The sequence below is a fragment of the Globicephala melas genome, chromosome 11, assembly GCF_963455315.2.
Source record: "Globicephala melas chromosome 11, mGloMel1.2, whole genome shotgun sequence".
In the NCBI taxonomy this organism is placed as follows: Eukaryota; Metazoa; Chordata; class Mammalia; order Artiodactyla; family Delphinidae; genus Globicephala; species Globicephala melas.
Window position 1 is genome coordinate 21,267,446 of NC_083324.2, and position 27,637 is coordinate 21,295,082.

The 27,637-nt window shown below is 41.8% G+C and overlaps 2 protein-coding genes across 2 annotated transcripts in view; one reads left to right on the forward strand and one right to left on the reverse strand.

Annotated features, from left to right (window-relative positions):
* Window positions 1-1,230: 1,230 nt before the first annotated feature.
* Window positions 1,231-23,193, reverse strand: ARL6IP5 (ARF like GTPase 6 interacting protein 5). The gene is made up of 3 exons (XM_030867691.3): window positions 22,936-23,193; window positions 4,161-4,378; window positions 1,231-2,179 (listed from the first exon to the last, which is right to left on the reverse strand). Exons 1-3 carry the CDS (start codon window positions 23,109-23,111, stop codon window positions 2,007-2,009), a joined length of 567 nt encoding a protein of 188 aa, XP_030723551.1. The 5' UTR covers window positions 23,112-23,193; the 3' UTR covers window positions 1,231-2,006.
* Window positions 23,194-23,565: 372 nt separating this feature from the next.
* UBA3 (ubiquitin like modifier activating enzyme 3) overlaps window positions 23,566-27,637 on the forward strand; it is a 28,549-nt gene continuing 24,477 nt past the window's right edge. The window contains exon 1 of the mRNA XM_060308954.2: window positions 23,566-23,939. The gene's annotated coding sequence lies outside the window, so the exon portion shown is untranslated. The remainder of the gene's footprint in view (window positions 23,940-27,637) is intronic.

The window sequence follows — 27,637 nt, forward strand, 5'->3', positions numbered from 1 at the left end:
AAAGTGTGAATAGTCCTGAAAGAGGACGTTACTCTTAGATGTGCAAAAAGGAAAGATGATCCAAATTCAAATTTACTGCCTCATTACACAGGTTTTGTCAAGAAACAGGTGAAGCCATTCATATTATGCTTTTTTTTTCTATTCACCCACTCCCACCTTAAAAATCTTAACTGAAAATTTTAACTTGTTTTTAAAGTGAAATAATTTATAGCATTTCCATGTTAGAGTTTTCTATTATATTCTGACCACCAACCATTAGTAATTGTAATGAGTATATTTTTTTCATACACGTCACTTTCTCCAAATTTACTGCATTTAGTCCACAGATTTCACCATGTAGAAAATGGGTCTAAAATATGTATAAGCCCATGCCAGGTTTAAAAAAGGATTCCATTAGCATTCGGTTTTATTCTGGCTGGAAATTAATAAAGTATTACAGTTTTATTAACAGTATTTGAAACACAAGCTGTCTTTTTGCTGCAGAGAGAATATTTGCGTGTTTATAGGGCTGTCACTGAGTTTCTCAGACATTTAACACAGATGCACAGTAAATAAAGTCTCACCCCCCCCAAAAAAAAAATCTTTGATAAATTTTATTCATATTTGGCTATGGGTGCAAATTCTAGGCCATGTATGTGAAGTCATGGTGATATCGCTTTGCTAGAGAGAAGGGCTGCAGGTCGGCTAAGAAATTAAAATGCAAGAAAAAAGCAGGAGCAGCTTATGCATTGCTTCTTATTCTAGGACATACAGGGTCTCTTCAATAAGTACTGCTCCAAATGTCTTCCTAATTCCATGCTAGGGAGAGCTAAATATTTTCTATTCATCTATGAAATCACGCAATTGACAAGGAAAACATGTTGTATCATCTATTTCTGAATACATGGGAAGTGAAAGGAAGAAAGTAATAGAAAATATAAACTCATGCTATCTTAATTCTAATGTCTAGCTATAAAAACATATAATTGTACCAAGTGCTATCTAATATTTTTATGAACTGCAGAAGCTGTTGATCACTCCCATTTTTGAAGGTCTTTTTGCTTGGTCATCTAAAGATGCTTTTCAGATTTCAAAAGATCAGCTATTATTGTCCTCTTTCCGTCCCTAAGGAATTAGTAAAATGCACGTTCATTTCCTTCTTTCTAAATGTTCCAGTTAAAAATTAAACAGTGAAGAAAAAAGGGAAACATTATCTTGGACACCTTTTTGTCATTATAACAACAAAAACTGTGCAATAGAAACTCAAGTTTTATTCTGATTTTTTTGTTTGTTTTTTAACAAGACCGTCAAGAATAATACAGGTTACAGAGCTGTAACCTCCTTAAAGAAGAGGATATTTAGTTTGCAACAAATGCCTTCTAGTGAGAACATATTACTAGCACTTCAAAAATTTACAAAAGGTTGACAAAATATTCTCCTAAATAGCTAGCTTTATATTTATAAACAAAATAGAAACAACTGGTTTATCCACTGCACATCAAACAGGAGGCAAAGTGATCGAGATCACCTTTGATTTTAAAGAAAAATAAAAACTACTTATACCCCACATATTATAATCCTAAGGAAGGAATATTTTTGAAGGATGCTGAGGGGGATTAAAACAGGCTAATGCATGACATCCTCTCCTTCAGTAGTCTTTTCATTTACTCATATTGCCTTGATCCTTTACAATTACTTTTTTCCTACAAGATAACCATACTGTTGCAGTACAATCCGTAATTCTTTTCTTTTATTCCCCTTAAGAAATAAGTGCGACCCATTTCCTATCAGCTTTCATAAACACACTTGAAACTTCAGACATAATAGGAGGGTGGTTTCTTTCAGTTTGAGGCCTTTTCTCAGTAACAGCAGAGAGGAGAACAGGGTGGCCTCTCCGTGCGTGCTGCCATGGATAGCTGGATGGTTTGTGCACCTCGTATTTCAAAAACACAAACGGAAAGTAGGTCTGGACAAGGACAAACTGCAACCCGATTTCTGCTGCAACCCTATCAGCAGGTCAGCTCTATTTACTCCTTCACTTTACTGATATAGTCAGTGAACTTGCTGATGCTCTCTTCCTGCTGTTCTAGGGCATCCAGGACAATGCCCATGGGCGTCCTCTTCAGACCGATCCCCTCCATTTTATTCTCCAGTTTGTTCTTGAGGTTCCGGAGTCTCAGCGATGCGTGGATAAACATCACTACAGGGAAGTGAAACGTGGTTAGCATCAAAGCAACGGTTCTCTGTTTCCCTTCACACTTGTAGCAGAAACTTTCTCTGTTAGCTACAGTCCCGTCTGGTTCTCTCATTGATCCAAGTCCCCACATGGATCCTTGGACTTTATATAAAGTATTCTTTGTGTGTGCAGGAAAATGTTGTGTTCAGCAGCAAGGACCATAATCTGGCTGCCACTCTCTTCCCTTCACACATTGATATCATTACCTTTCAGAGGCTACTTAAATGCCCTGAAATTCAAAGTGAATCCATGCGATTCCAACTTCACTAAAAAGCAACTGAACACCAAGCATTTCAGAAAAGAGCTCATGCTCAGTTCAGGGATTACCTGTATTTTGTCCCTGCAGGAGGCATGCAGGTGAAGTCCTCTTAGAAAGTGTCTGCTATGGGGCAGTTTTCCATAGTGTTGGGTATAGATGTCTAGATAAAAAGCTAAGGGTCTTATGGGCCTTATGTAACCTGGTGTTCCCCAGATTTGCCTGACTATTAAGTATCACCTGAGTTTGTTTATAAAGATTCTCTGGCCTCTCCCCTAGACCTTCTGAACCAGAATCTTAAAGGGACGGTCCTGGGAGTCTGTATTTTAAACAGACACACTGGGTGATCTGCACCAGCAGTTTTCAAACTTCTGTGTACATACAGATCACCTGGACAGACAGTTAAGTAGGCAAATTCCCAGTCTTCATCACCTAAAATTCAGCCTGTTAAGACTGAGGTAGGATGCCAGAATGTAACATTTCAGTAATCATTGTGGATGCTTCTAATTGTGGATGCTTCTGACGTAGGCGATTTCGGACCTTCATTTTGAGACGCACTGATGTGTGTTCTCTCTGGAGGCTCCTAATCTAGAGCGGCCATTAGAAACATTTGAGAAACTTTCTAAAAATACAGGGTCTTTGGGCACCACTGTGGACCCAAAGAATCAAAATCCCCAAGGGATGGAGCTGGCAAATTTATATTTTTAAAAATCATCCTGGATGATTCTCCCAATCATCAAAGTTTGGGAATCACTGATATTGTCTAATTTCCTTCTGTTATAGATGAGTGAACTACAGCCCATAGAGGATAACTGGTCCAGATCCCATGGCTGGTGTCCAGCAGGTCTAGGAATAGAAACCTGGACCCTTGACTCTTGGCTTCTGATACATTTCATTACCCTGGCTTGTGTTTTTACAAGCTGCATTTCAGCAGAATCACTGAAGTACTAAGCCTGTAGCACATAAAGAAAACCTGAAGAGTATTTCAAAAAGTCTGAATTTCCTGATTCAATTATTTTATCCAATAAGGTATGAGATTCACATATAAATATTCTGGGCTTAATCTAACAAACCTCAAACAAGCAATTGATTTTATTTAATGGTATAGCGGCACACGTGAAATGCCATTAAAAGTTAAAGGGATATTCCTGTCACTTAATACACTATAATTTTAAGCAGATTTCTCTTGATGAGACTGGAATTTTATCTGTTCTCTATTTCAGGCTTCAAGTGCTTGGGAATCTCGGTAAACAATACATATAGACTTTAGAAAATGTCTATTTCTCTTCACCAGAATTGGAGTACTTGGTATCTATATTCTGGGCCAACTTACAAAACTTTCAACACTAAGTATGAGCTTCTGAGTAAGTAGAGAGTAAACATCAATTTCTCTGTCACCACAGGATGCCTGGCACTGAACGCCTGAGAACAGACTCTGATATCAGACACATCTGGATTCCAGTGCAGGCTATACCACTTTTCTGCTGTATGACTTGCGATCCGTATTTGTTTTGTTTACTGTATTTGTGCAATTAATGGACTATTAGGCCTTGATCTGCTGTTTCAGAAAATTCTGATAATTTTGTAGACCTGCCAACACACCTCAGAAACAGGTTAGGTTATTCCCACTGAATGATCGCGCCTACATTTCTTTATGATATAAGGAAAGGAAGGCCCAGGTTCACTTACACAGCAAAGGAAAAGTGATGCCAAACACAAACACCATGACTCCCCCAAACATGGATATGAGGAAGTAGCTGGCTAGCATGACCACCATGACAAACGTTGTGGGGTACTGCTTCTTCATCCGGCGGAGGATGTCTTTATTGTGGGCTGCCCACACAAAGCCCGTGAACACCAGCACCACCACGATGCCTCCAAGAATCATGTTGAAGGGGCTCAGGAACCTGGGATATGAAAAAAGAGGGAGCCCAGGTCAGGAGGAAGAAAAGGAGGAAGAGGAGGAAGAGTAACAACAAAGTACTTACTTAAGCCTTTTATATAAGTTGTCTCATTTAATCATATCTTGATGAGGTAGATGCTATCAATTTACTTCTCAAAGGAAGAAACTTAGGCACAGAGGTTAGAAAATAGTGGAGCAAAGATTTCCCACTGAGGCAGTGTGACTCCCATCAAATAGCCCGTCTCAATAGAGGCCCAGCATTTTAAAAGACTAGAGCCCCTCTTTTGGACGGGCTGTCTTTAGCTTTTATACATCCTGGGCTCTAGTACACGTTGATTGTATTTTCTGAGCTCCAAGGGCTTATTTAAATCCTCCTAGAAGCTGCCATGCTAGATGAATGTGGAGTACAGGTCACACAGTGGGCTCCATGAGCCCGATCCGGTCTGCAGTCACACTTGTGTTTGGACTGTGCAATAATTTTTAAAACTTTTACTTGAATCCCAATGTGTTTTTTTTTTTTTAAATCCATAAATCTTGGGATTTCTTGCTTCTCCTGGAAACAAGAAAATCTCACAAAACTGGGCCCAGTTTCCCATGTCAGCCACTGGCTGGAGTGCCTTCTCACTTAGATAGAATAAATGCTCTCCCTTTAGCCTCAGCCCTCACCCCCCACCCCCAGTATCTATGGCATCTCTGACACAGAGGCCCCCAGTGAGCTGCCATTAATATTGTTTTTCTAACAGCTCCCCTGCACTGCTCTCTCACATAAGCTGCCTGGCCCATGGAGGCATTTGGGTTTATGACTCCTGGCACGGAGAGGCCATTATAATTCTTTAAAAGGCCCAGAGTATCATTAGGAGATGGGTCATCAACTGAGATTTCCAAGCATAGAACCTCCAGTTTCATTGTTACATGAAGCAAAGGTTACTCTACTGTTGATAATGGGGGAAACACATTATAAAGAGGAAATTTAGATCAAGTATTTCATAAGTGAGAATGACTGGGCATTGTAGCCCCACTCAGCCCAACCCTCCCACCCCACTACGTGTACAGAATCCTTAACAAGACATTTGTGGTCAGCACATATGATGAATTACTAACTTTTTACCCTTCTAAGAGGCTAATGAGCATTTTGCTTGGGAAGGACAAGGAGGGTCAGTGTGTTACCATCATGCTCTGAATATTAACATCACTGATTTGGAAGACAGGATAAGGAAAGGTGATGCCCAGAGCTTACTTTCTCTGAAATAGAACAGATGAAGGAGTCATATTCATATTGGGATGCATATTTAGGACAATTAAGATTCTTTTTTAAAAAAATCCCTTTAAATTTTAGCTCTGATTCTGCCTCCTAAAACACAAAAGCTGTTTTAAATAGTTTCAAATAGGAGTGAAAGTATTGCATATCTTAATGGGTGAAATCAGGGACATAAGTTGTGTCCAACTCCTTTGAAAAAGTAAAAAATTTCTACCAAAATGCACGGAGTTAAACAGTGGTAAAAGTAGTAGCACGTAATTTAAAATTAACCCCTACAATAATAAGTTGCTTATTTCATTCAGAACTCTTGCAAATACTTATACCCTTCAAGGCAAAAATCACCTCTTTAGAATAGTCTAAGGAAGTGAATAAAAATGCAAAGACTGAACTGTAACAGTATTCACACAAGTGGTATTTATGATTTATAACCTTTAGAAACAACCTATGTGGCCAACAATTTACTAACTGGTGGCATATACAACTGTTTTCAAAAAGTCAAAGTATACTTAATAATGTGGGAAGACAATAATATATTGATTGGGTAAAAGTGACAATTCTCTCTGGTAGGTGGATTTAGCGCCTATGTTATATAACTCAGAAGTAGAAATTTTTGCAATTCGTAAATTATTTTGTAATCAGAAATAAAATGAACATATAAAAAATGAAATATAAAGATGTAAAAGGGGACCTCCCTGGTGGTCCAGTGGTTAAGAATCCGTCTTGCAATGCAGGGGACACGGGTTCGAGCCCTGGTCAGGGAACTAAGATCCCACATGCGGTGGGGCAACTAAGCCCGCGTACCGCAACTACTGAGCCCGCGCACCTCAACGAGAGAGCCTGCACGCTGCAAGCTACAGAGCCCACACGCTCTGGAGCCCGCCCGCTGCAACGAAAAGATCCTGCGTGCCACAGCTAAGACCCAGTACAGCCAATAAAAATAAATTAAAAAAAAAAGATAAAATAAAAACTAAAACCTGATCTTTAAAAAAAAAGAAAAGAAAAAGAAAAAAGACTATGGGATGGTTAATTCAAAAAAAAAAAAAAGATATAAAAGTAACTGCTCCTCAGCCCCACAACGCCGGCTTGGGACAGGCCAACTACAACAGTCCAATCTTACCTTGCCTCATCTCTCCAATAACATTAATGCAGTTTCAATTCATACGCACAGCCAAGCTCTTCCTTCTCCCATCCAAACTTTGGTGTCCTGCCCACTCTCTAGATCCTCTTGTAACCAATCCACCACCCGCCCTGCAAGCTTTCCCACCTTCCAGCACACGTGCTAGTCTATCTGTCCTCCTCCGTCAGTTTTTTATTATTTAGGTCTCTTCGTCTCTTTGTTCTTTTTTCTTTTCTTTTTCACAGTTTTATCTGGCTTATACCGTGTCTCCAGCTTTGACCCTGGAATTGGTTTGGGAAAGACAAAAATTTCCTTATAGGTCTGGGGAAGGGAAGACTTGGACAGGGCCAAAACAAAATCCTCTTTAGCTAGTGGTAGGGAGACTGGGTAGAGAGGCTCAGAAACTCTCACAGATTAATAAATTTCATTTCTAGCACCAAAAAGATTCTGAGAGAAATGATACCAAAAGACTCCAGTAGTTATACTGGGTAATAGGATCATTAGTAATATATTCCCATTTGCTTATCACTATTTTCATATTTTTTCAATAGCCATGTATTACTTGAAAATTAAAAAAAATTGATATTTAAAAATAAAAGAAATGGGGGAAAGGTGCCTGAAAGAGACAAACCCTTTTACATAGCCTTGATGTTGACAAAATCAACATCAACTCAAAGAAGCAGAGCAGAGGGTTCAAGTTTAGGAAACTCCTTTGCATAAGCTGCAAATAGGAGATGGCTGGTTGGTGGCAAAGTGTCAAAGGTCTCTGGCGCAGTTCTTCCTAGAATATCTGTTAAAATAACAATTCACGAGGTGTAGCATATACTAAAATGCATGCCAAACTGTTTCTATTTTTCTCGGGACAAGTGAGGTAGATACCTAGGCTGAATGTCTAAATAAAGCCCAGGACAAAGAACAATGAAAAATCCAGGCCTGACTCAAGCAATTCCAGATTTGCTTTTCACCTGTTCCTGTTGCTCATGTTCAAGGGAAAAGAACAGAGCAGAGTCCTACAGAAGTGGTTTTAGCTTACCACGTGCCCAGCCATGATCTGTAATTAAACCAAAGTTCCAAGCTGGAAAAAAATGAACAAAGTTACTTGGAGCAGAAATGATTTTCTTCCTTACTCCGCTTAAGGGCAATTCCATTCTAAGAAAGGGTAAAATGCACACTACTCCCACTGCCCTGGCACCTCCCTCTACTTGGAGCAAAATAGACCACCCTCCAGAGATTAATTTCATTTTCCAGTGAGTGTAGGAGTTTGGGAACCAGTTGTCGACTGAGATGAGTAAAGCTGTTTTACTCAACAGTTGGGTTCTTAGTGACATCAGTCACAATGAAGCCCAGGGACCTTTAGGACAAAACTTCCATAAATGTGCCACCCCAGCTTTCATGTGGACAATTGCCATTGGGCTCGATGGGTGCTATTTCATTTTTTGGTAGTCTGTGAATGAGAGAGAGGGGGGAAGGGAGGAAGGAAGATAGAGGGAAGCAAAGGAGAGAGGGAGAGAGGAGGGAGAGAAAAGAGAGCGAGATCGTGATTTTCTATCTTTGTTGAAAATAGGACCTAGTTTTACAAATCAAAAACAATAACTTTTTCTATTGTGAGTTAAAAATATATACTTACATACATATGTATCCTATCCAATTAAAAAGTTGATAGATAAATGTAATAGTTAAAAATTCTGGTGGAATCACTGACAGTTGTATAAAAGTTTAGAATCCCAGCAGCCTCGTCAAAGAGGAATCACCCCAGTCCCATTAAACAGATGCATAAACTGAGGCCCAGGGCAGTGAAGGAACATAGTCAAAGGGATCCAGGGGGAGAAAAACAGTGCCAGTTGATGTAATTGTGACAGCAATTCATAATATAACCCATTCTGTGTTGTTAACCAGCTTCAGAGATTTCTCCCCTCAACCATTTTAGAACCCTGTCCTTCCAGTTGGGGTAAGCAACTAAGGATCATTCTGGGAAATCCCTCAGCATTCTCATTTCTCTCTAAAGGAAGGCAGCTATGAGTGGCTGTGGACACAGGTCCTAAACTTGCCAACATGACTCAGCTAGCTATAGCTATAGTTTCAGCACAAGTTGCTAAAAAAAAAAAAAAAAAAAATCTCGGCCAACAGTAGAATTTTAGAGCTAGGATGGATCTTGAAAACACACCTCATTCTACATAGAAGCAAGGTAAGGAATAGATAAGTTAATAAATTTGTCCCAAGGCCACCAATTGCAGTGCTGGTGATAAAAGTTTACCCGAACAGAGATCTTCAGATCGACTCAAGTGCACGTTTGGTAATGCCTGCCATGCCGTGATGCCAGCAAGAGCCAAAGAGGTGGTGAAATATTTTCTGAGCAGCAGAAGCAGCTTTGCACTGAGTTCCAATTTTCTAACCCAAAAAAGCTATTTTGTCAGTTTGGTTCCTGAGGAAGCCTGACTCACCAAGAAAGCGGGGAACAATTTACTCACAGTGCACTTCTCTAAATTGGTGATGTTTTTCTGAGGTTCTTAAACAACCAGAGGGGTCACTGCCAGTATCAATCCACCCATCCATTTTCTTGCTTCTCATCACTCTTAGGATAAAAACAGGATTCTTTCCACATTCTACAAGGCCCCTCAGGGTCTGGCCCCTGCTTGCCTCTGCAGCCAGGGTATGTAGTTTGTACCTGGGACAATGGGGCTGAGCTGAGGGCGTAAATGTGGCCGGAAATTCAGGTCACACTTCACCCACCAAGTCTGCAATTTGGCTTAAGCTGCATCTCTCAGGACGAAGGGACAATCTGAATCATCAGTATGAGGGATGGCTAAGGGGTACACCATCTCTGCCTGTCAGCTTTTTCATACCGCCGCCTCCTGATTCTGCAAGCCATCTGCTGGCATTCTTATCTGTCTCTAGAACTTACCCTGCCCCTGGCCATCACAGGCCTGAGCACAAGCCGTTCTTTCTGCCTGATTCACTCCTATCTTCTTCGAATCTCAGCTTAATCAGCTTTTTCTCAGTCTCTCTGACCACATCCTGGCACCGTCTGCCTCTTCTTCATAGCTCTGAACCCAGTGGCAGTTTGATATTTACTTGAATGAATATTGGATGAATGTCTCTGTCTCCCACTAGAGACCAAGCGCTATGAGGGCAGGGACCGTGACATTTTCTCCCCAGCACTTGGCGCAGTGGCTGGCACAGAGCAGGAGTTCAGTAAATATTTGTAGAAAGAAAGAAAAAGGGGAAGTGAGAATCTAGCACATTTTCATGTTATTTAAAGTAAGCTCAGCAACTTTCTATGGCCAGGAATTAAGTGACAAGAGATTTATCTTGGACAAATCGCGATTATTCTCACTGTACACTAAGTATTACTGTAGAAATGGTCCCCGTCTTTGTACCTTCACAGAGTTGCGATGAAAGGAACAAAACAAAAACCGAAAGTAGGAAAAACTCCTATGCAAACATAGGAGATAATCAGATGAAATCGCAGGGCCCTTGGGCTTGCTGGAAGGAGGAATCTTTGTAAGTTCTGTCACTAGTGCTGGCTGGGGGCCAGGAGGGAGAGTGGGTGGGACAGAGAGAGATTCATCCACCTGCAGACCTGTCTATATAGGCCCTCTTGCCCTTGGATTCCTCAGATAATCCCAACCTTCTTCTGTGGTTATTTTGGTATCCCAACACGGCTTCCTTCCTGGCAAGAACTGTCTCTGACTATAAAGGACAAACGTAAATGTACAAATCAGTTTTGAGTAAACGTGATCGGTGTCTCCTGGGTCTAATGATCACAGGCAGTTAAGGTGGGGCAGGGATCAGACTCCTTTGTCACAGAAAGGTTAAAGTAACCTAACCTTGAGATTTTCCTAACCAACCGAATCAGCTCAGCTCATAGTATTTATTGCATACTCGCTGTGTACTGAATATTCATCACACCGTGTGTACTGGTCCCATCAAACTAAACACATCCAAATGATCCGCTGTCTTGGCAGCAGGTGGCATGTAAAAAGTATCCATTCTAAGACATATGAACCTCCGTGTTTTCTTTCGTATTTATCAAGCTCATTGCTGGTTTTATTTTTTATTAACAACAGCTTGGACCTGGGTTAGAAGCCATGAGCCTCACCCCTCCCCTAGCCATGGAGCTTCAAATAGTCACTATACAAGGGACTAATTAGACTGCAACAGATCCTTTTTAAACTTTTTTTACAGCAAATTTCTAAAGGTAGAGAGAATGGTATAATGAACCCTCAGGTACACTGATCACTGCCTTCAACAATTAGGAACCCACAGTTAATCTCACAATAATGCTTTAGAACTCAAGTGGAAAGATATTTGTTTACAAACTGTTCTTTCTGAATGCTTTTAGTGGAGTTGATTAAATGGTTGTCACATGGCAAGTTCTTACAGCACTGTGGAGAGAGGACAGGGGTTTGGACAAATGCTAATGAGCCTGGTGACACATAAACTCCCTTCCTACAAGCAGTTCCTGTCTATTTACCTCCCACTAACCCCAATTTCTGCATTCCTTTTTGTTTCCTGCAGACGAAGACTTCACTGATGGGATACAAAGCAGATTAGAAGAAGCAGAAGCCAGAGCCCCGGTTTTCCACTTCAGATGGGCTTTCTGTCTTCCAGGTGTCTCCATTTCACGAATGCCCGCTGGGAGAAAAGGCCAGGAAATCCTATCTATTTATGGTAAATGCTTGCAGAGCGGAGATGCAGCCTACAGGTTTTTTCTTAAGATCACAGGCACAGAAGTGTTCCCTGAAACAAGAAGCCAAGCTCATTACAAGAGCCAGGGGAGGATGTTATAAGTATTCTGAAGCTGAGTGATTCACTTGTCCAAAAGGAAAATAAAAAATCTCCAAGGGTGCTGTTCAATTTGGTATAGGTCCAGTTCATCTTTTAGAACTGCATTTCCCGTACTGAGCTCTCTGCCCCTAGTAAGTTGATCGAGAGCTTTTGCCCTCTTAGAAAGGGGTAAAAAAGAAGCCCCAGATCTGCCTATTTACTTGAACATTTACCCAGAATCATTATAAATCCTTATATAGGGAAAGGGGATAGAAACTACCAACCGCAGGAAATATTTTAAAAAATAAAGTGTGTATGGGGAGGTGTTGAGAAGAACAAGGTTATATACATAGTGTCAGAAGATGATTTAACAGAAGAATTCTTACTTGAGGAAGAATTTTGAGATTAAAATTTCACTGAGTGTTGACAGACCTCTTAAAGTTTTGTACTCAGAAGAAACACATGACCCGCCCCAGAACGACATGTGCCAGCATGCCATGTGCAGTGCCTCAAGTGCAAATAAAAGTGCGTGGAAGGGCAGGAAGAGATTAATTCTGGGAGGATTTGGGATGGCTGGGTGGACTTGTACTCCTGCTGGTATCCTCAGAGCACCAACAGTATCTGGCAAGTAGCAGGTGCTCAGCAAATACTTGTCCAACTGAGTAGAAGGCATCTGTGCTGCAGGTGAGGATGGTTCCGTTTAATAATCCTTTCCCCGTCCATATACTCAATGCCTCTCCCATTTCTGACGCCGGAGAGTTTTGCGATTTGGCATCATAACGTATAGGGGAGATCAGGTAAGTCAGGTTGAAAATGATGTGTTTATATATGTGTATGTTTCTGTGCACTTATATAAAAATTAATTCTTATGTGTTCAGCATCCTCTTGGTGCCTCTAGAAACATGGTGAAGGCAGGAACCACAGCTGTCTCATTCTCCACTGTATCTCCCGGCACGGTGCCTGAGAAATCGGTAAGTGCCTCATATTCTTTGTGGAGTGAACAAATGAAACAACACAAATAGAGTAATATTGTAGAATTGGCTGAGGAATCTCAGAAACATTTCCACTAGGTTTCAGCCTGTTTATGCAATTGATTTCATCTGCAAAGGTTTTAATACATACCCATCCACCCAAGGGCTCTTTCTTTTCTTCCTCTACCAGCTAGAAACTTGGTTTTTCTTCCTTTTTGCAGTAAAAGGGGCAAACAGTCTGCCCATTTCTTAAAGCCAGATGCTGATGGCTACCAGCCTAGAACATATTATGGGACCACACTCATTTTTTAAAAAAATTATTTTTATTTTTTGGCTGCGTCAGGTCTTAGTTGTTGCACGCAGCATCTTTCCTGTGGCACGTGGGGTCAGTAGTTGTGGCATGTGGGCTTAGTTGCCCTGTGGCATGTGGGATCTTAGTCTCCCGAACAGGGATGAAACTGGCGTCCCCCGCCTTGCAAGATGGATTCTTAACTACTGGACCACCAGGGAAGTCCCGGGACCACACTCATTTTGAAAAGATTACAGGAATACTCTTTTCAGATAGAAGAAACTCCTTACCATCTTAAGCGACTAAAAGCAAAAAGTGGTAACTCTAGTTTCCACCCAGTGGTAGCACCAACATGGGCCACATGGAGATAAAGTATCAATACTTTAGCTAAGGAGAGACCTTCAAGACGGTGGAGGAGTAAGACGTAGAGATCACCTTCCTCCCCACAAATACATCAGAAATACATCTACATGTGGAACAACTCCTACAGAACACCTATTGAACGCTGGCAGAAGACCTCAGACCTCCCAAAAGGCAAGAAACTCCCCACGTACCTGGGTAGGGTAAAAGAAAAAAGAAAAGACAGAGACAAAAGAATAGGGATGGGACCTGCACCAGTGGGAGGGAGCTGTGAAGGAAGAAAGGTTTCCACACACTAGGAAGCCCCTTCACGGGCGGAGACTGCGGGTGGCGGAGGGGGGAAGCTTCGGAGCCACGGAGGAGAGCACAGCAACAGGGGTGCGGGGGGCAAAGCGAAGAGATTCCCACACAGAGGATCGGTGCCGACCGGCACTCACCAGCCCAAGAGGCTTGTCTGCTCACCCACTGGGGCGGCGCGGGGGCGGTGTTCGGAGCTGAGGCTCGGGCTTCGGAGGTCAGATCCCAGGGAGAGGACTGGGGTTGGCTGAGGAACACAGCCTGAAGGGGCTAGGGCACCACAGCTAGCTGGGAGGGAGTCTGGGAAAAAGCCTGGACCTGCTTAAGAGGCAAGGGACCATTGTTTTGGGGTGCTCGAGGAGAGGGGATTCAGAGCGCTGCTTATAGGAGCTCCAGAGATGGGCGTGAGCTGCAGCTATCAGCATGGACCCCGGAGACGGGCATGAGACACTAAGGCTGCTACTGCCGCCACCAAGAAGCCTGTGTGCGAGCACAGGTCACTCTCCACACCTCCCTTCCGGGGACCCTGTGCAGCCTGCCACTGCCAGGGTCCCGCGATCCAGGGACAACTTCCCCGGGAGAACGCATGGCGCACCTCAGGCTGCTGCAACGTCATGCTGGCCTCTGCCACCGCAGGCCCGCCCCGCATCCGTACCCCTCCCTCCTCCCGTCCTGAGTGAGTCAGAGCCCCCTAATCAGCTGCTCCTTTAACACTGTCCTGTCTGGGCGGGAAGAGACACCCTCAGGTGACCTACACGCAGAGGCAGGTCCAGATCCAAAGCTGAACCCCAGGAGCTGTGCGAACAAAGAAGAGAAAGGGAAATCTCTCCCAGCAGCATCAGGAGCAGCGGATTAAATCTCCACAATCAACTTGATGTACCCTGCGTCTCTGGAATACCTGAACAGACAATGTGTCATCCCAAAAGTGAGGTGGTGGACTTTGGGAGCATCTGTAGACTTGGGGCTAGCTTTCTGCATCTAATTTGTTTCTGGTTTTATGTTTATCTTAGTTTAGTATTTATTATCATTGGTAGATTTGTTTATTGATTTGGTTGCTCTATTCCTTTTTTTTTTAATATTTATAGATATATATTTTTTCTTTTTTTCATTTTTTGAGTGTGTGTATGTATGCTTCTCTGTGTGATTTTTGTCTGTATAGCTTTGTTTTTACCATTTGTCCTAGGGTTCTGTCTGTCCGTTTTTGGTTTTTTTGTTGTTTGTTTTTGAATAGTTTTTAGCGCTTGTTTTCATTGGTGGATTTGTTTTTTGGTTTGGTTGCTCTCTTCTTTCTTTTTTCTTTTCTTAATTACTTTTTTAATAATTTATTTTTTTATTTTAATAACGTTAATTTTTTTCTTTCTTTCCTTTTTTTTCTCCCTTTTCTTCTGAGCCATGTGGCTGACAGGGTCTTCATGCTCCAGCCAGGTGTCAGGCCTGTGCCTCTGAGGTGGGAGAGCCAAGTTCAGGACATTGGTCCACCAGAGACCTCCCGGCTCTACATAATATCAAACAGCGAAAGCTCTCCCAGAGATGTCCATCTCAACGCTAAGACCGAGCTCCACTCACCGTCCAGCAAACTACAGTGCTGGACACCCTATGCCAAACAACTAGCAAGACAGAAACACAACCCCATCCATTAGCAGAGCAGCTGCCTAAAATCATAATAAGGTCACAGACACCCAAAAACACACCACTGGATGTGGTCCTGCCCACCAGAAAGACAAGATCCCGCCTCATCCACCAGAACACAGGCACCAGTGCCCTCCACCAGGAAGCCTACACAGCTCCCTGAACCAACATTACCCAGTGGAGGCACACACCAAAAACAACGGGAACTACGAACATGCAGCCCGTGAAAAGGAGAGCCCAAACACGGTAAGTTAAGCAAAATGAGAAGACACAGAAACACACAGCAGATGAAGGAGCAAGGTAAAACCCCACCAGACCAAATAAATGAAGAGAAAATAGGCAGTCTACCTGAAAAAGAATTCAGAGTAATGATAGTAAAGATGATCCAAAATCTTGGAAATAGAATGGAGACAATACAAGAAACGTTTAACAAGGACCTAGAAGAATTAAAGAGCAAACAAACAACGATGAACAACACAATAAATGAAATTAAAAATTCTCTAGAAGGAATCAATAGCAGAATAACTGAGGCAGAAGAATGGATAAATGACCTGGAAGATAAAATAGTGGAAATAACTACTGCAGAGCAGAATAAAGAAAAAAGAATGAAAAGAATTGAGGACAGTCTCAAAGACCTCTGGGACAACATTAAACACACCAACATTCAAATTATAGGGGTCCCAGAAGAAGAAGAGAAAAAGAAAGGGACTGAGAAAATATTTGAAGAGATTATAGTTGAAAACTTCCCTAATATGGGAAAGGAAATAGTTAATCAAGTCCAGGAAGGACAGAGAGTCCCATACAGGATAAATCCAAGGAGAAATACGCCAAGACACATATTAATCAAACTGTCAAAAATTAAATACAAAGAAAACATATTAAAAGCAGCAAGGGAAAAACAACAAATATACAAGGGAATCCCCATAAGGTTAACAGCTGATCTTTCAGCAGAAACTCTGCAAGCCAGAAGGGAGTGGCAGGACATATTTAAAGTGATGAAAGGGAAAAATCCACCACCAAGATTACTCTACCCAGCAAGGATCTCATTTAGATTTGACGGATAAATTAAAACCTTTATAGACAAGCAAAAGTTAAGAGAATTCAGCACCACCAAAGCAGCTTTACAATAAATTCTAAAGGAAATCCTCTAGGCAGGAAACACAAGAGAAGGAAAAGACCTACAATAACAAACCCAAATCAAATAAGAAAATGGTAATAGGAACATACATATTGATAACTACCTTAAATGTAAATGGATTAAATGCTCCAACCAAAAGACATAGGCTGAATGGATACAAAAACAAGACCCGTATATATGCTGTCTACAATAGACCCACTTCAGACCTCGGGACACATACACACTGAAAGTGAGGGGATGGAAAAAGATATTCCACGCAAATGGAAATCAAAAGAAAGCTGGAGTAGCAATTCTCATACCAGACAAAATAGACTTTAAAATAAAGACTATTACAAGAGACAAAGAAGGACACTACATAATGATCACAGGATCAATCCAAGAAGAAGATATAACAGTTGTAAATATTTATGTACCCAGTATAGGAGCACCTCGATATATAAGTCAAATGCTAACAGCCATAAAAGGGGAAATCGACAGTAACACAATCATAGTAGGTGACTTTAACACCCCACTTTCACTAATGGACAGATCAACCAAAATGAAAATAAATAAGGAAACACAAGCTTTAAATGATACATTAAACAAGATGGACTTAATTGATATTTATAGGACATACCATCCACAAACAACAGAATACACTTTCTTCTCAAGTGTTCATGGAACAGTCTCCAGAATAGATCATATCTTGGGTCACAAATCAAGGCTTGGTAAATTTAAGAAAATTGAAATCATATCAAGTATCTTTTCCGACCACAGCGCTATGAGACTAGATATCATTTACAGGAAAAAATCTGTAAAAAATACAAACACATGGAGGCTAAACAATACTAAATAACCAGAGATCACTGAAGAAATCAAAGAGGAAATCCAAAAATATCTAGAAACAAATGACAATGAAAACACGACGACCCAAAACCTATGGGAGCTCCAGAGACGAGCTCCAAGGTTGTCCACTCTCACCAGTATTATTCGACATAGTTTTGGGAGTTGTAGCCACAGCAACCACAGAAGAAAAAGAAATAAAAGGAATCCAAATCGGAAAAGAAGAAGTAAAGCTGTCACTGTTTGCAGATGACATGATACTATACACAGAGAATCCTAAAGATGCCAGAAAACTACTAGAGCTAGTCAATGAATTTGGTAAAGAAGCAGGATACAAAATGAATGCACAAAAATCTCTTGCATTCCTATACACTAGAGATGAAAAACCTGAATGAGAAATCAAGGAAACACTCCCATTTACCATTGCAACAAAAATAATAAAATACCTAGGAATAAACCTACCTAAGGAGACAAAAGACCTGTATGCAGAAAACTATAAGACACTGATGAAAGGAATTAAAGATGATACAAACAGATGGAGAGATCTACCATGTTCTTAGATTGGAAGAATCAGTATCATGAAAATGACTATACTACCCAAAGGAATCTACAGATTCAAGGCCATCCCTATCAAACTACCAATGGCATTTTTCACAGAATTAGAACAAAAAATTTCACAATTTGTATGGAAACACAAAAGACCCCAAATAGCCAAAGCAATCTTGAGAAAGAAAAGCTGGAGGAATCAGGCTCCCAGACTTCAGACTATACTGACTTCAGGAATCAAGACAGCATGGTACTGGCACAAAAACAGAAATACAGATCAATGGAACAGGATAGAAAGCCGAGAGATAACCCCACGCACATATGGTCACCTTATTTTTGATAAAGGAGGCAGGAATGTACAGTGGAGAAAGGACAGCCTCTTCAATAAGTGGTGCTGGGAAAACTGGACAGTTACATGTAAAGAATGAAATTAGAACACTCCCTAACACCATACACAAAAATAAACTCAAAATGGATTAAAGACCTAAATGTAAGGACAGACACTGTGAAACTCGTAGAGGAAAACATAGGCAGAACACTCTATGACATAAATCATAGCAAGATCCTTTTTGACCCACTTCCTAGAGAAATGGAAATACAAACAAAAATAAATAAATGGGATGTAATGAAACTTAAAAGCTTTTGCACAGCAAAGGAAACCATAAACAAGACCAAAGACAACCCTCAGGATGGGAGAAAATATTTGCAAATGAAGCAACCGACAAAGGATTAATCTCCAAAATTTACAAGCAGCTCATGCAGCTCAATATCAAAAAACAAACAACCCAATCCAAAAATGGGCAGAAGACCTAAACAGACATTTCTCTAAAGAAGATACACAGATTGCCAACAAACACGTGAAAGGATGCTCAACATCACTAATCATTAGAGAAATGCAAATCAAAACTACAATGAGGTATCACCTCACACCGGTCAGAATGGCCATCATCAAAAAAATCTACAAACAATAAGTGACAATTTCTCGATTGTCACAACTGAAGGGGAGGGCACTTTTTTTTTTCCAAATTACGTTTTACTAATAAAACAAGTAAAAACTGATTTATCAATCTTCACATAGTAGAGAGCAGAGATGGTGCTAAACATCCTACAATACACAGGACAGCCCCCTACAACAAAGAATTCTACGATCCACAATGTCAGCAGAACCCAGGTGGAGAAACACTACAGAAGGGTATTTCACCAAATTTGCAAGGGAAATATGAATTAGCAAAGATTCTGAATTCTAAACTTTTTAAAATTGAATTTTTACACCACAGTAATCCTAACCAATACGTAGTAAGCACTGTCAGCAACGACCCAGTTAGAATCACTCCAGGAGCATGTTGCTGTTATGTGCTGGCATGCTGCTATGTGCTTCAAAATAGTTTATTCCGTTAAAAGTTGCCCCCGTGATCGCGTTGAAACCTTACGTTCATTTATTTATTCTTTGCATTCGCCAGCTAAACATCTGCTGTATTGTAGGCCTTGGGGATCCAGGGAATAAAAATAATGCTAACCACAACAACAAGAAAAAGAAAAAAATAATCACAAACAAAACCCACAGGGAACTCCCTGGTGGTCCAGTGGTAAGACTCTGCACTCCCAATGCAGCAGGCCCGGGTTCCATCCCTGATCAGGGAACTAGATCCCGCATGCATGCCGCAACTAAGAAGTCCGCATACCGCAACGAAGATCCTGCGTGCTGCAACTAAGAGCTGGTGCAGTCAAATTGATTGATTAACTAATTAATTAATTAAAAAACCCACAGTCTCTGGCCTCAAGGACTCAATAGTGCAGAGTGAAGACAAGTGAAGAGACAAATTAAAAGCCTGTGGGGTAAATACCAGACAAGATGTGTGCACACGTGTGGGGAGTGGGGGGCAAAATCCTGTAGGAGAAGCAGGAGGAGATGAGTAAATTGGGGACTGGTGTTTGGGTGGATGGAGCTGCTGGGATACAGATGCTATCTGTGTTTCTCCTTAAGTCAATGATAACACCAACAATGATGCAAATAATAATGAAAACTCCAAAATAAATTTCGTGAAGCAAAAAGTAGGAGCTGGACACTGTTCTAAGAAACTTGCCTATATTAACTCAGATAATCCTCAGAAAAGCCCTACAATGCAGGTACTATCATTAGTCTCATTTTACAGATGAGGAACCTGAGGCAAAGGGTGGTTCAAGTGACCTACCCAAGGTCACATGGCTAGTGACTGGTAGTTGGGATTCAAAATTTACTTAACCAGGCTCTGGTGCTGAAATTCTTAACCACTACTTTCTACTCTGTGAAGAGCCGGAAGGTATGACAACTGTCCCCCACAAGGACTATTAGCTAAGAGACTTAGACTTAATCTAAGAGGCAGAATAGATCTCCTGAGTGGAAGTCATATGCCTGGGAAACCATGCTTTTAGGATGAAGACCAAACTTCTAACCATGGATTACCAGGCCCTGACTGATCAGGCCCTCAGGCCTGATCTGTCTCTATCCTAATCCCTCTTAATCTCCATCTTGGTCTGGGCAGCCCTTCCGGGTGTTTTGGAGCTAGATAATATCCACTTCTCAGAAGTCTTTAGACTTGAGGCTAGAGCCCTCCAACAATGACCTGGCGGTCCCTTCTGTCCAGTAGGGGATGGTACCATTGAAGAAGACACTTCCAACACAGTCCTTTCCCCGGGAAACACCCAGGCCACATTTTCACACACACTCTACCAAGATATCATGAGAAACCATCAGATGCCAGTAGAGAATCCAGTCAAACAGCCTCCAGCTCTGTTCTGACCCTCCCATCTACTGATATCACCAAAAGAGGAGAGTCCTGTTTAGAATCAGAAACGTTCTGGGATCAACTAAGCCTCCCTGACCCTGAAGACATTTAGTTTCTTCCAGCTTTAAGATACTACAATTCCAAACCTCATGACTCATAGGAAGATGGCATAGTAGTTAAGAGTCTGGGGTTGTGACTTTGAGCAGGTCGTTTAAACTTTCAGAGCCTCAGGTCTAATAATAACAACAATAATAATGCAATAATAATGTCTCATCTCATCGGGTTGTATGAGGGAATTTGCTAAATTACTTACCAAAGTACCTGGCACACAGAGCGCTCAATAAATGTTAGCTTTTATTATTATTAAATTATAAAGGAAGAAAAGTGCAATCTGGAAAGAACTACAGGCTGTGCATTTGTAGATGCATAGGAAACAGTTGAAGATGTCACACCAGGTTTTACTGGGGTACAAAGGGAATCCCACACTTGGCACACAATTTTCAGAACAACTTACTAGCCTGTATCTTTTGTAAGTTTTTAAAGATAAGATTAATTAAAAGATGAAATGGCGGGTGGGATAGGGAGGGTGAGAGGGAGACGCAAGAGGGAGGGGATATGGGGATATATGTATACGTATAGCTGATTCACTTTGTTATACAGCAGAAAGTAACACACCATTGTAAAGCAATTATACTCCAATAAAGACATTTTACAAAAATGAAATGGCTACTTTTCACTTTCACTTTCAAAAATGTGACTACCAATCCCCATCTCCTATTTGAAAAGGGAAATAGGAAGGGCCAACACCCCAAACTGCCTGAGTTAGTAGGCTAAGACACCACAATGAAGGAGCTATATTTAGTCAGCGCATTCATAGTGAAAAATGAATTCCATCAAGGTAGCAATGCTGCTGGAGCTTGTGTCTGATCTGGGCAGTACATCTTTTTGAAAAGCAAGGTTTTTTGTTTGTTTTTGTTTTTTTTTCTATACATTTGATTGGTCTGTGTCAAATCTTGCCCTATATCTAGATTTGGGGGAGTGTACCTCAAAAAAAAAAAAAGACCCCATAGCTAGACGACCAGGTAAGATGCCTTTACAAAGAAAGAGAAAAGAAAAAGCAAAACAACAGAGGCAATCCTATTTACCAGAGATTTTGTTTTAAAGAAATTTTTTTATTGTTCGGAGAAATAAGCCTTAAGCATAAAGCTAGGGGAAGGTTCAGAAGGCAGCTGCTCCAGGCCTGTCTGACTCCAACTAATTTTAACTTGGCTGCTGTATAATTCGGAGTCGGTTCAGAGCCCATGCTGTCCACACACCAAGCCATTCTGAGTTGGAAATTCCTTAAGCAACACATCATGAGGATCTGTGTAATTGTCTATTCAGTCACACAAATGAGAGTTCACTTCTGCATGGGGGCAGATATTCTGAACCACACCCAGAAACTGTGAACTCTCCCTCTCCCCCCCTGTGCTGGGTATTTGGTCCTACATCTTCTCAACAACTGTCACGTGCCCTTCGGTCAGGATTCATGTGTGATTGATCTTGGTGTGCCCAAGCTTGGCACAGAGAAGTGACTCAATAAATATACCAAAGAACAGCAAACCAACTACAGAAACCATCCTATTTGCCCTTTCCCACCCTTTACAAGTTTAGATTTTTCCTTTCTCCCAGGCCAGCTTGCTTTCCCTCTGTGTTTGCTTTCAAATAGAAATGCCAGACACTTCTTTAATGGCAAGTGGGTTTCTTTATAAAGTCTGAGGGTGCTTTTTTCTTTAAAGGTGCATGGGATCAGCAAGATCTAGAATATCACCACCCCATCTTGCAAAAGTGAGTGAAGCATTTCTTAAAGGGTGAACTACCAGAAAAAGTGGTTTCTAGAAGAACAGGTGTTGTGTGAAATCGCATATAACAGAGGACACAATTTTAAGATCGGGTGTGAAGATAAAGTGACCATGCCTGGCAACTACTGGAAGAAAAAAGAGCAAAAGGACACCGTTTCTAAAGTCATGGCAGACTTCACCCCACACTGGGAGATGCGCCACCAGGCTACACCCACCCTTTTGCTCCCAAGCTCAGCTTTCCCGTACAATGTGGTAGGCATTAGGCAGAGAAACCTATAAAGAGAGTCGCCTCTCTGATGCCCCTTCTACACTAACACCCCAGAAGGCAGAGTCCGGATCCACACCCTGGCGCCCCAAGCCTTCCAGGGCGGCGCCCGCCCCAGCCAGCTCCAGCATAAGGTTACGCCACTTTCCTCTTTCTCCTTATTTTTAAGAGACTGGGGCGCTACAAATATCACCCCCAGCAAAAGCGTAATTGGGGTACGCGGGAGAGAAGTCATTTTTTTCTTGCCTGAGGTTGGCAACATTTCCTCACCCCAGGACCCCCCATCACTCTTCAGCCCGAGGCGCGGAAAAAAAAAAAAAAGGGCCCCTAGATTGCTGCGGCCTCGCCCTGCGAACAAGTTTCCACTGGTTTGGCCGCGTGCAGTTTGTCAGGACAGGAGCTGGTCTTGGAGAGCGTTTACACATCCCGGGATCTTGCACCAAGATCCCACTCGGTGCTGACCCCGATCAGTACCCGGGAGGGGGACCCCACTTACCCCACGACGGAAATCATCATGGCAGCCACCACCAGGTAGTTGGTCTGATAATAGAGCAGGTTGCTCACCACGCGGTTGTTCCATTTGGAAATGTCCCTGAAGTCCGGCCGGGCGAAGCGGTCAGAGCCTGGGAAGAAATCGTCCCAGGCGCGGAGCGGAGCGATATTCACGTCCATGTCTCGCTTCCCAGCTTCTTGTTCTTTGCTTCTGGAATCTGGCGGCGGCGGCGGCGGCAACCGATCAGCTGAGCGGGGTGAAAGATGACAGCGGCTCTGGCTCGGTCGGCTCTGCGGTTGGCGGGCAGAGAAACAAAAGAAATTGGGAGCGGGCGGGCGTTTCTTCTCTTCTTTACTTCTTGATTGGTTCTAAGTGGTTGGTTACAGGAAAACTGGGGGCCCGCAACAGAGCAAGGAGCAGAGTGCAAAACAGAGGTGAAATAACAGAAAGAAATCGGCGGAAATCCCCCGTCTGAAGAGAAGTGGCAATGCCTTCCCGGGCAGTCCGAATACAACGTGCTTTAAAATTCCCCTTTTGAGGGTCTAATCTACGAATGTCGTCTGGACCTTAAGGACAATTTTTGCAGCTGTTCAGAAGACAATCTAAGTGAAATGGAGTGGAAGGCAACTATAGTGTTTCTGGAGGATGAGCTGGTTTTGAAAATTAAGTAGTTACTAACCTTTGCACATCCGAATGCAATTCACATATTTCTCTGTTTCACCATGAGTCACTATGAGTGAAATGAGACTGGCAAAATGGGAAAGAAGGACGTGTAGAACGGAAGGGCTGGTTTGTTCTTTCACTTTTCTTCTTTGTTCTCTATCTCTGTTCTGTGGGGGCAAAATTATACAACTACTGTGCTGATCTGATGAAGTGGGCACTCTGGTCACTTCAGCCCTGAGCTGAGCATGTTGTTTACGTTTGAAACTAAACAATGGTCTGCAGTGAACTAATTGTTCTGCACCCAGTATTTTCTGGGCAGAAACGTGGATTCGACTCCAGAAAAAGCTTAGTTTTTTTCTTTCTTTCTTTCTTTTTTGGCTGCATTCCGTCTTCATTGCTGCACACGGGCTTTCTCCAGTTGCAGCAAGCTGGGGCTACTATTCCATGCGGTGCACGGGCTTCTCATTGTGGTGGCTTGTCTCGTTGCAGAGCACGGGTTCTAGTTGGGCGGGCTTCAGTAGTTGTGGCCCATGGGCTCAGTAGTTGTGGCTAGCTGGCTCTACAGCGCAGGCTCAGTAGTTGTGGTGCACGGGCTTAGTTGCTCTGCGGCATGTGGGATCCTCCCAGACCAGGGATTGAACCCGTGTCCCCTGCAATGGCAGGCGGATTCTTAACCATTGCACCACCAGGGAAGTCCTGCTTTCTTAGTTTTATCCTAATATCTGTGAACATCTGTAAGGGAGCACAGTATTTTAATATCTACGTGATAGCTTTGTATCCCAGCCCAAAGAACTGCCAAGAGATGTATTAGTTGTCAATTTCCTTCTAGGGGTTCTGAAGAGTCATCTTTTTTTCAGTTAAGGGGCTGGTTGATAAAGTAAACCTCCTTTTATCAAGATGCATAAGAATAAAGTATTTTGGTTAATTGTGTGGTAGGCAGATTTCTAAGATGCTAGCATGTAAGATAACGAAGTCTTTAAACCTTCAAGTGGTGCTGTTTTTAAAAACTGAATTCACTTTCCTCAGACTACCAATTTTCAAAAAATTGGAAAGCCATAAAATATACGTAATGCAAAGTCTAGACGACAATTTGATTTCCCTTGATGATTCAGAAGCCAGTTAAGAAAATTTCAATGACTCTAAGAAATTACTCCTGCCACTGGTGTTTAGGAAAGTTTGGTGATTGAATCCAATCGCTAAGATACAGCCTAGATCAGCGGTCCCCAACCCTTTTGGCACCAAGGACTGGTTTTGTGGAAGACAATTTTTCCACGATGGAGTGGGGGGATGGTTTCGGGATGATTCAAGCGCATTACATTTATTTTGCACTTTATTTCTATTATTATTACCTTGTAATATGTAATGAAATAATTATACAGCTCACCATAATGCTGACAGGAGGCGGAGCTCAGACGATAGTGTGAGCGATGGAGAGCGGCTATAAATACAGATGAAGCTTTGCCCGCTCAGGTTACCTGCCACTCACGCCCTGTAGTGGTCCATGGCCACTAGATGACGCTTTTAAAATAAAGTTTAAAATGTGAAAATGTTCCTGAGTTCTCACATTTTCTTGATTCTGGAAAAACAGGAAGGTTTAAAGTCAGAGAGAGCAAAATTAGAGTCCTAGCTCCCTCGTTGCTGGTGAATGACTTTGGAGAAATTAGTTAGTCTCCTCCAGCCTCAGTTTCTTCATGTGTAAAGTGGGTGTAATAGGAACATCTGCCATACAGGTGAAGATAAATAAAATACTGGATGGGAAGTGTTTAGAGTATAGTAATTGCACATTGTTAGATACTACTGTTACTGTTATTAATCATAATCATAATACAGGACTTGATTCATCTGTATGGTGTTAACACTGCTTTAACCTGAGTTGTTTTCTACGCTGCTATAGTGAACATTCACTGACCTTTCTCTATCTAGTTGCAATTTTATTGCTATGGTTGTATCCGGATAGACTTGATAGCAAAACAAAATGTTGAAAAATATCACTAGGACGCCAACACATATTTTGAGTCCTTTCCAGGTGAAAAAGGTGAAAAGAATGCAGTCTTGTTGTGCCTTCAAGGATCTTGCAATGCAGTAGAAACCTAAACTTAAATACAAGACAGTGAGAGGAGTAGTAAATAGAGGTGTGCCAGGGCTTGGTGCTTAGTTACAGGAAGTCAGAGGGTGGTGAAGAATTCCTTGGGGCTTAAGAATTTCAAGAAGCTGTGCTGTGGGCAAGCTGAGTAAACCATCTTGGTCCAGACCAGTGTGGGAGCCCCAGTAGGACCTCATTAGGAGCTGTGACCAAGAACTTTTACCTTCCAATTGCTCAGGACCACATGACCATAAGTTGTCAAGTGTGTGTTAGTAACAATAGCATTACTCACTGATTATAGGCAAATGATATCCAGTAAACATTTGTTCAGTGTTTTTTAATTTATTTGTTTAAACCTCCAAAGAGGTTTAAAAACAAAGAAATGAAAAAAATCTGGATATAGCTGTATATAACATGATCCCTTTCTTCCTCTCTCCTAAGATATTAACCATCCTTCTCTCTCTGGTTTAACCATGAGAGACTTTTTTTTCCACTACACATTTCGACCTTTATCATAAAATTATTTAAAATAAAAATGAACACATGTGGAATCCTTACTTTATTTCAGGCTCTGTTTGAAATGCTTTTAGTCACAGCTCTTTGTCACTGTTCATTGTTCATTCAGGGGGATTGGCTTCAACATAAAGCCTTTCTGGGGCTCTTCTGTCCAAATCTGTGCTTCTAGATATGACCACCCAGGATATTTATCTGTCTGTATATAAACCATAGTGGATAATCTAACAGTTTGTGCTATAGCCCATTTAAAATGAAGTCTGTTGCAAGGTTTTGCTTGCATGTTACTTTCATTAGTGGCAAGGACAGGTGGCTATTTCTTATCTGTCTCTCTGAGCCAGTGGGAGTGCCTGGTGTCATCTATCAAAATACCACCACAGTGAGTCAGGGCATTAGTCCCAAGGCACAAGCAGGGCCAGATGCCTTTGCAGACCTCTTCCTGGGCCAGCCCCTTTCTGTTCATGGTGGGCCTCAGCTTCCTCCTCACGAAGTATGTGGGTTTGGACTACGTCATCTCCAAGGCACCCTTTGGTTTTCACCATTTGAGGGAGTTGTGATGCTCACTGCCACTAATGGAAAGGTCTCCTAAAAGTAGCATTGCTGGGGACCCAGCACACATGAGCCTGTTTTGAAAAAGAACCTTAGTTGTTTCCATCTGCGGAGGAGTCTAGGCAAAAAAAAAGGTTTCTTAGTTGATGTTGAGACATGTGACCTGGAGAGAGGCTGGTGTTTCCTGTTAAGTACTGTGGACTGTGAACTCTATCCCTCCATTTACTGCCTGGCACTGACTTTCAGCTCAATGAATGCTATTGACTTAAAACTGATTGGGGGATAATAAAGGACAAAGAGGAGATTAAATATCATAATTTATTAATAGCAGCTACATTTACTGAGTGCCTATCAGGCTTTATGCATTCATTCCACTTCAGTGATTCTGAAGCTTTGTTTTGCACAGAATCATCCAAAGCTTAGTAGAAGGTTGAGGGTGGAGCCTGAAAATTTGCATTTGTAACAAGTTCTCTAATGATGCTGATGTGACTGATCAGGGTTTATATTTTGAAAACACTATGGATTTCATTTAATTCCAGTCTTACAAGGTAAACATTATCATCCCCAGTTTACAAATGAAGACAGAAGTGCCCAAGGTCTCATAATCAGTGGAGAGTTAAGGATTTAAACTGTTTCTTCTGACTCTAAATCTCATTCTTGTCGCACTCCAAGAAAGGATATACATATATATGTACGCACACAAATATTTTTGAACATGGTTGTTTTTCTGTATCCAGCCATCCAAACAAGCACATGCATGTGCGCACGGGGACAGACACACACACAGACACACACACACAGACACACACACACAGACACACACACACACACACACCTATCTATCTACCTACATATCTACCTATCTATCTCTGACTCTGGAAGAAAGTGTTCCAAAAT

Bases quoted from the DNA above. Each gene is read 5' to 3' on its own strand.
- ARL6IP5 (XM_030867691.3), bottom strand. From the start codon at position 23,111: ATGGACGTGAATATCGCTCCGCTCCGCGCCTGGGACGATTTCTTCCCA. The intron at 4,379-22,935 runs GTAAGTGGGGTC...TTCATATCCCAG, and splicing joins ATGATGATTTCCGTCGTGGG to GTTCCTGAGCCCCTTCAACA. The intron at 2,180-4,160 runs GTAAGTGAACCT...ACTTCCCTGTAG, and splicing joins CATCACTTTTCCTTTGCTGT to TGATGTTTATCCACGCATCG.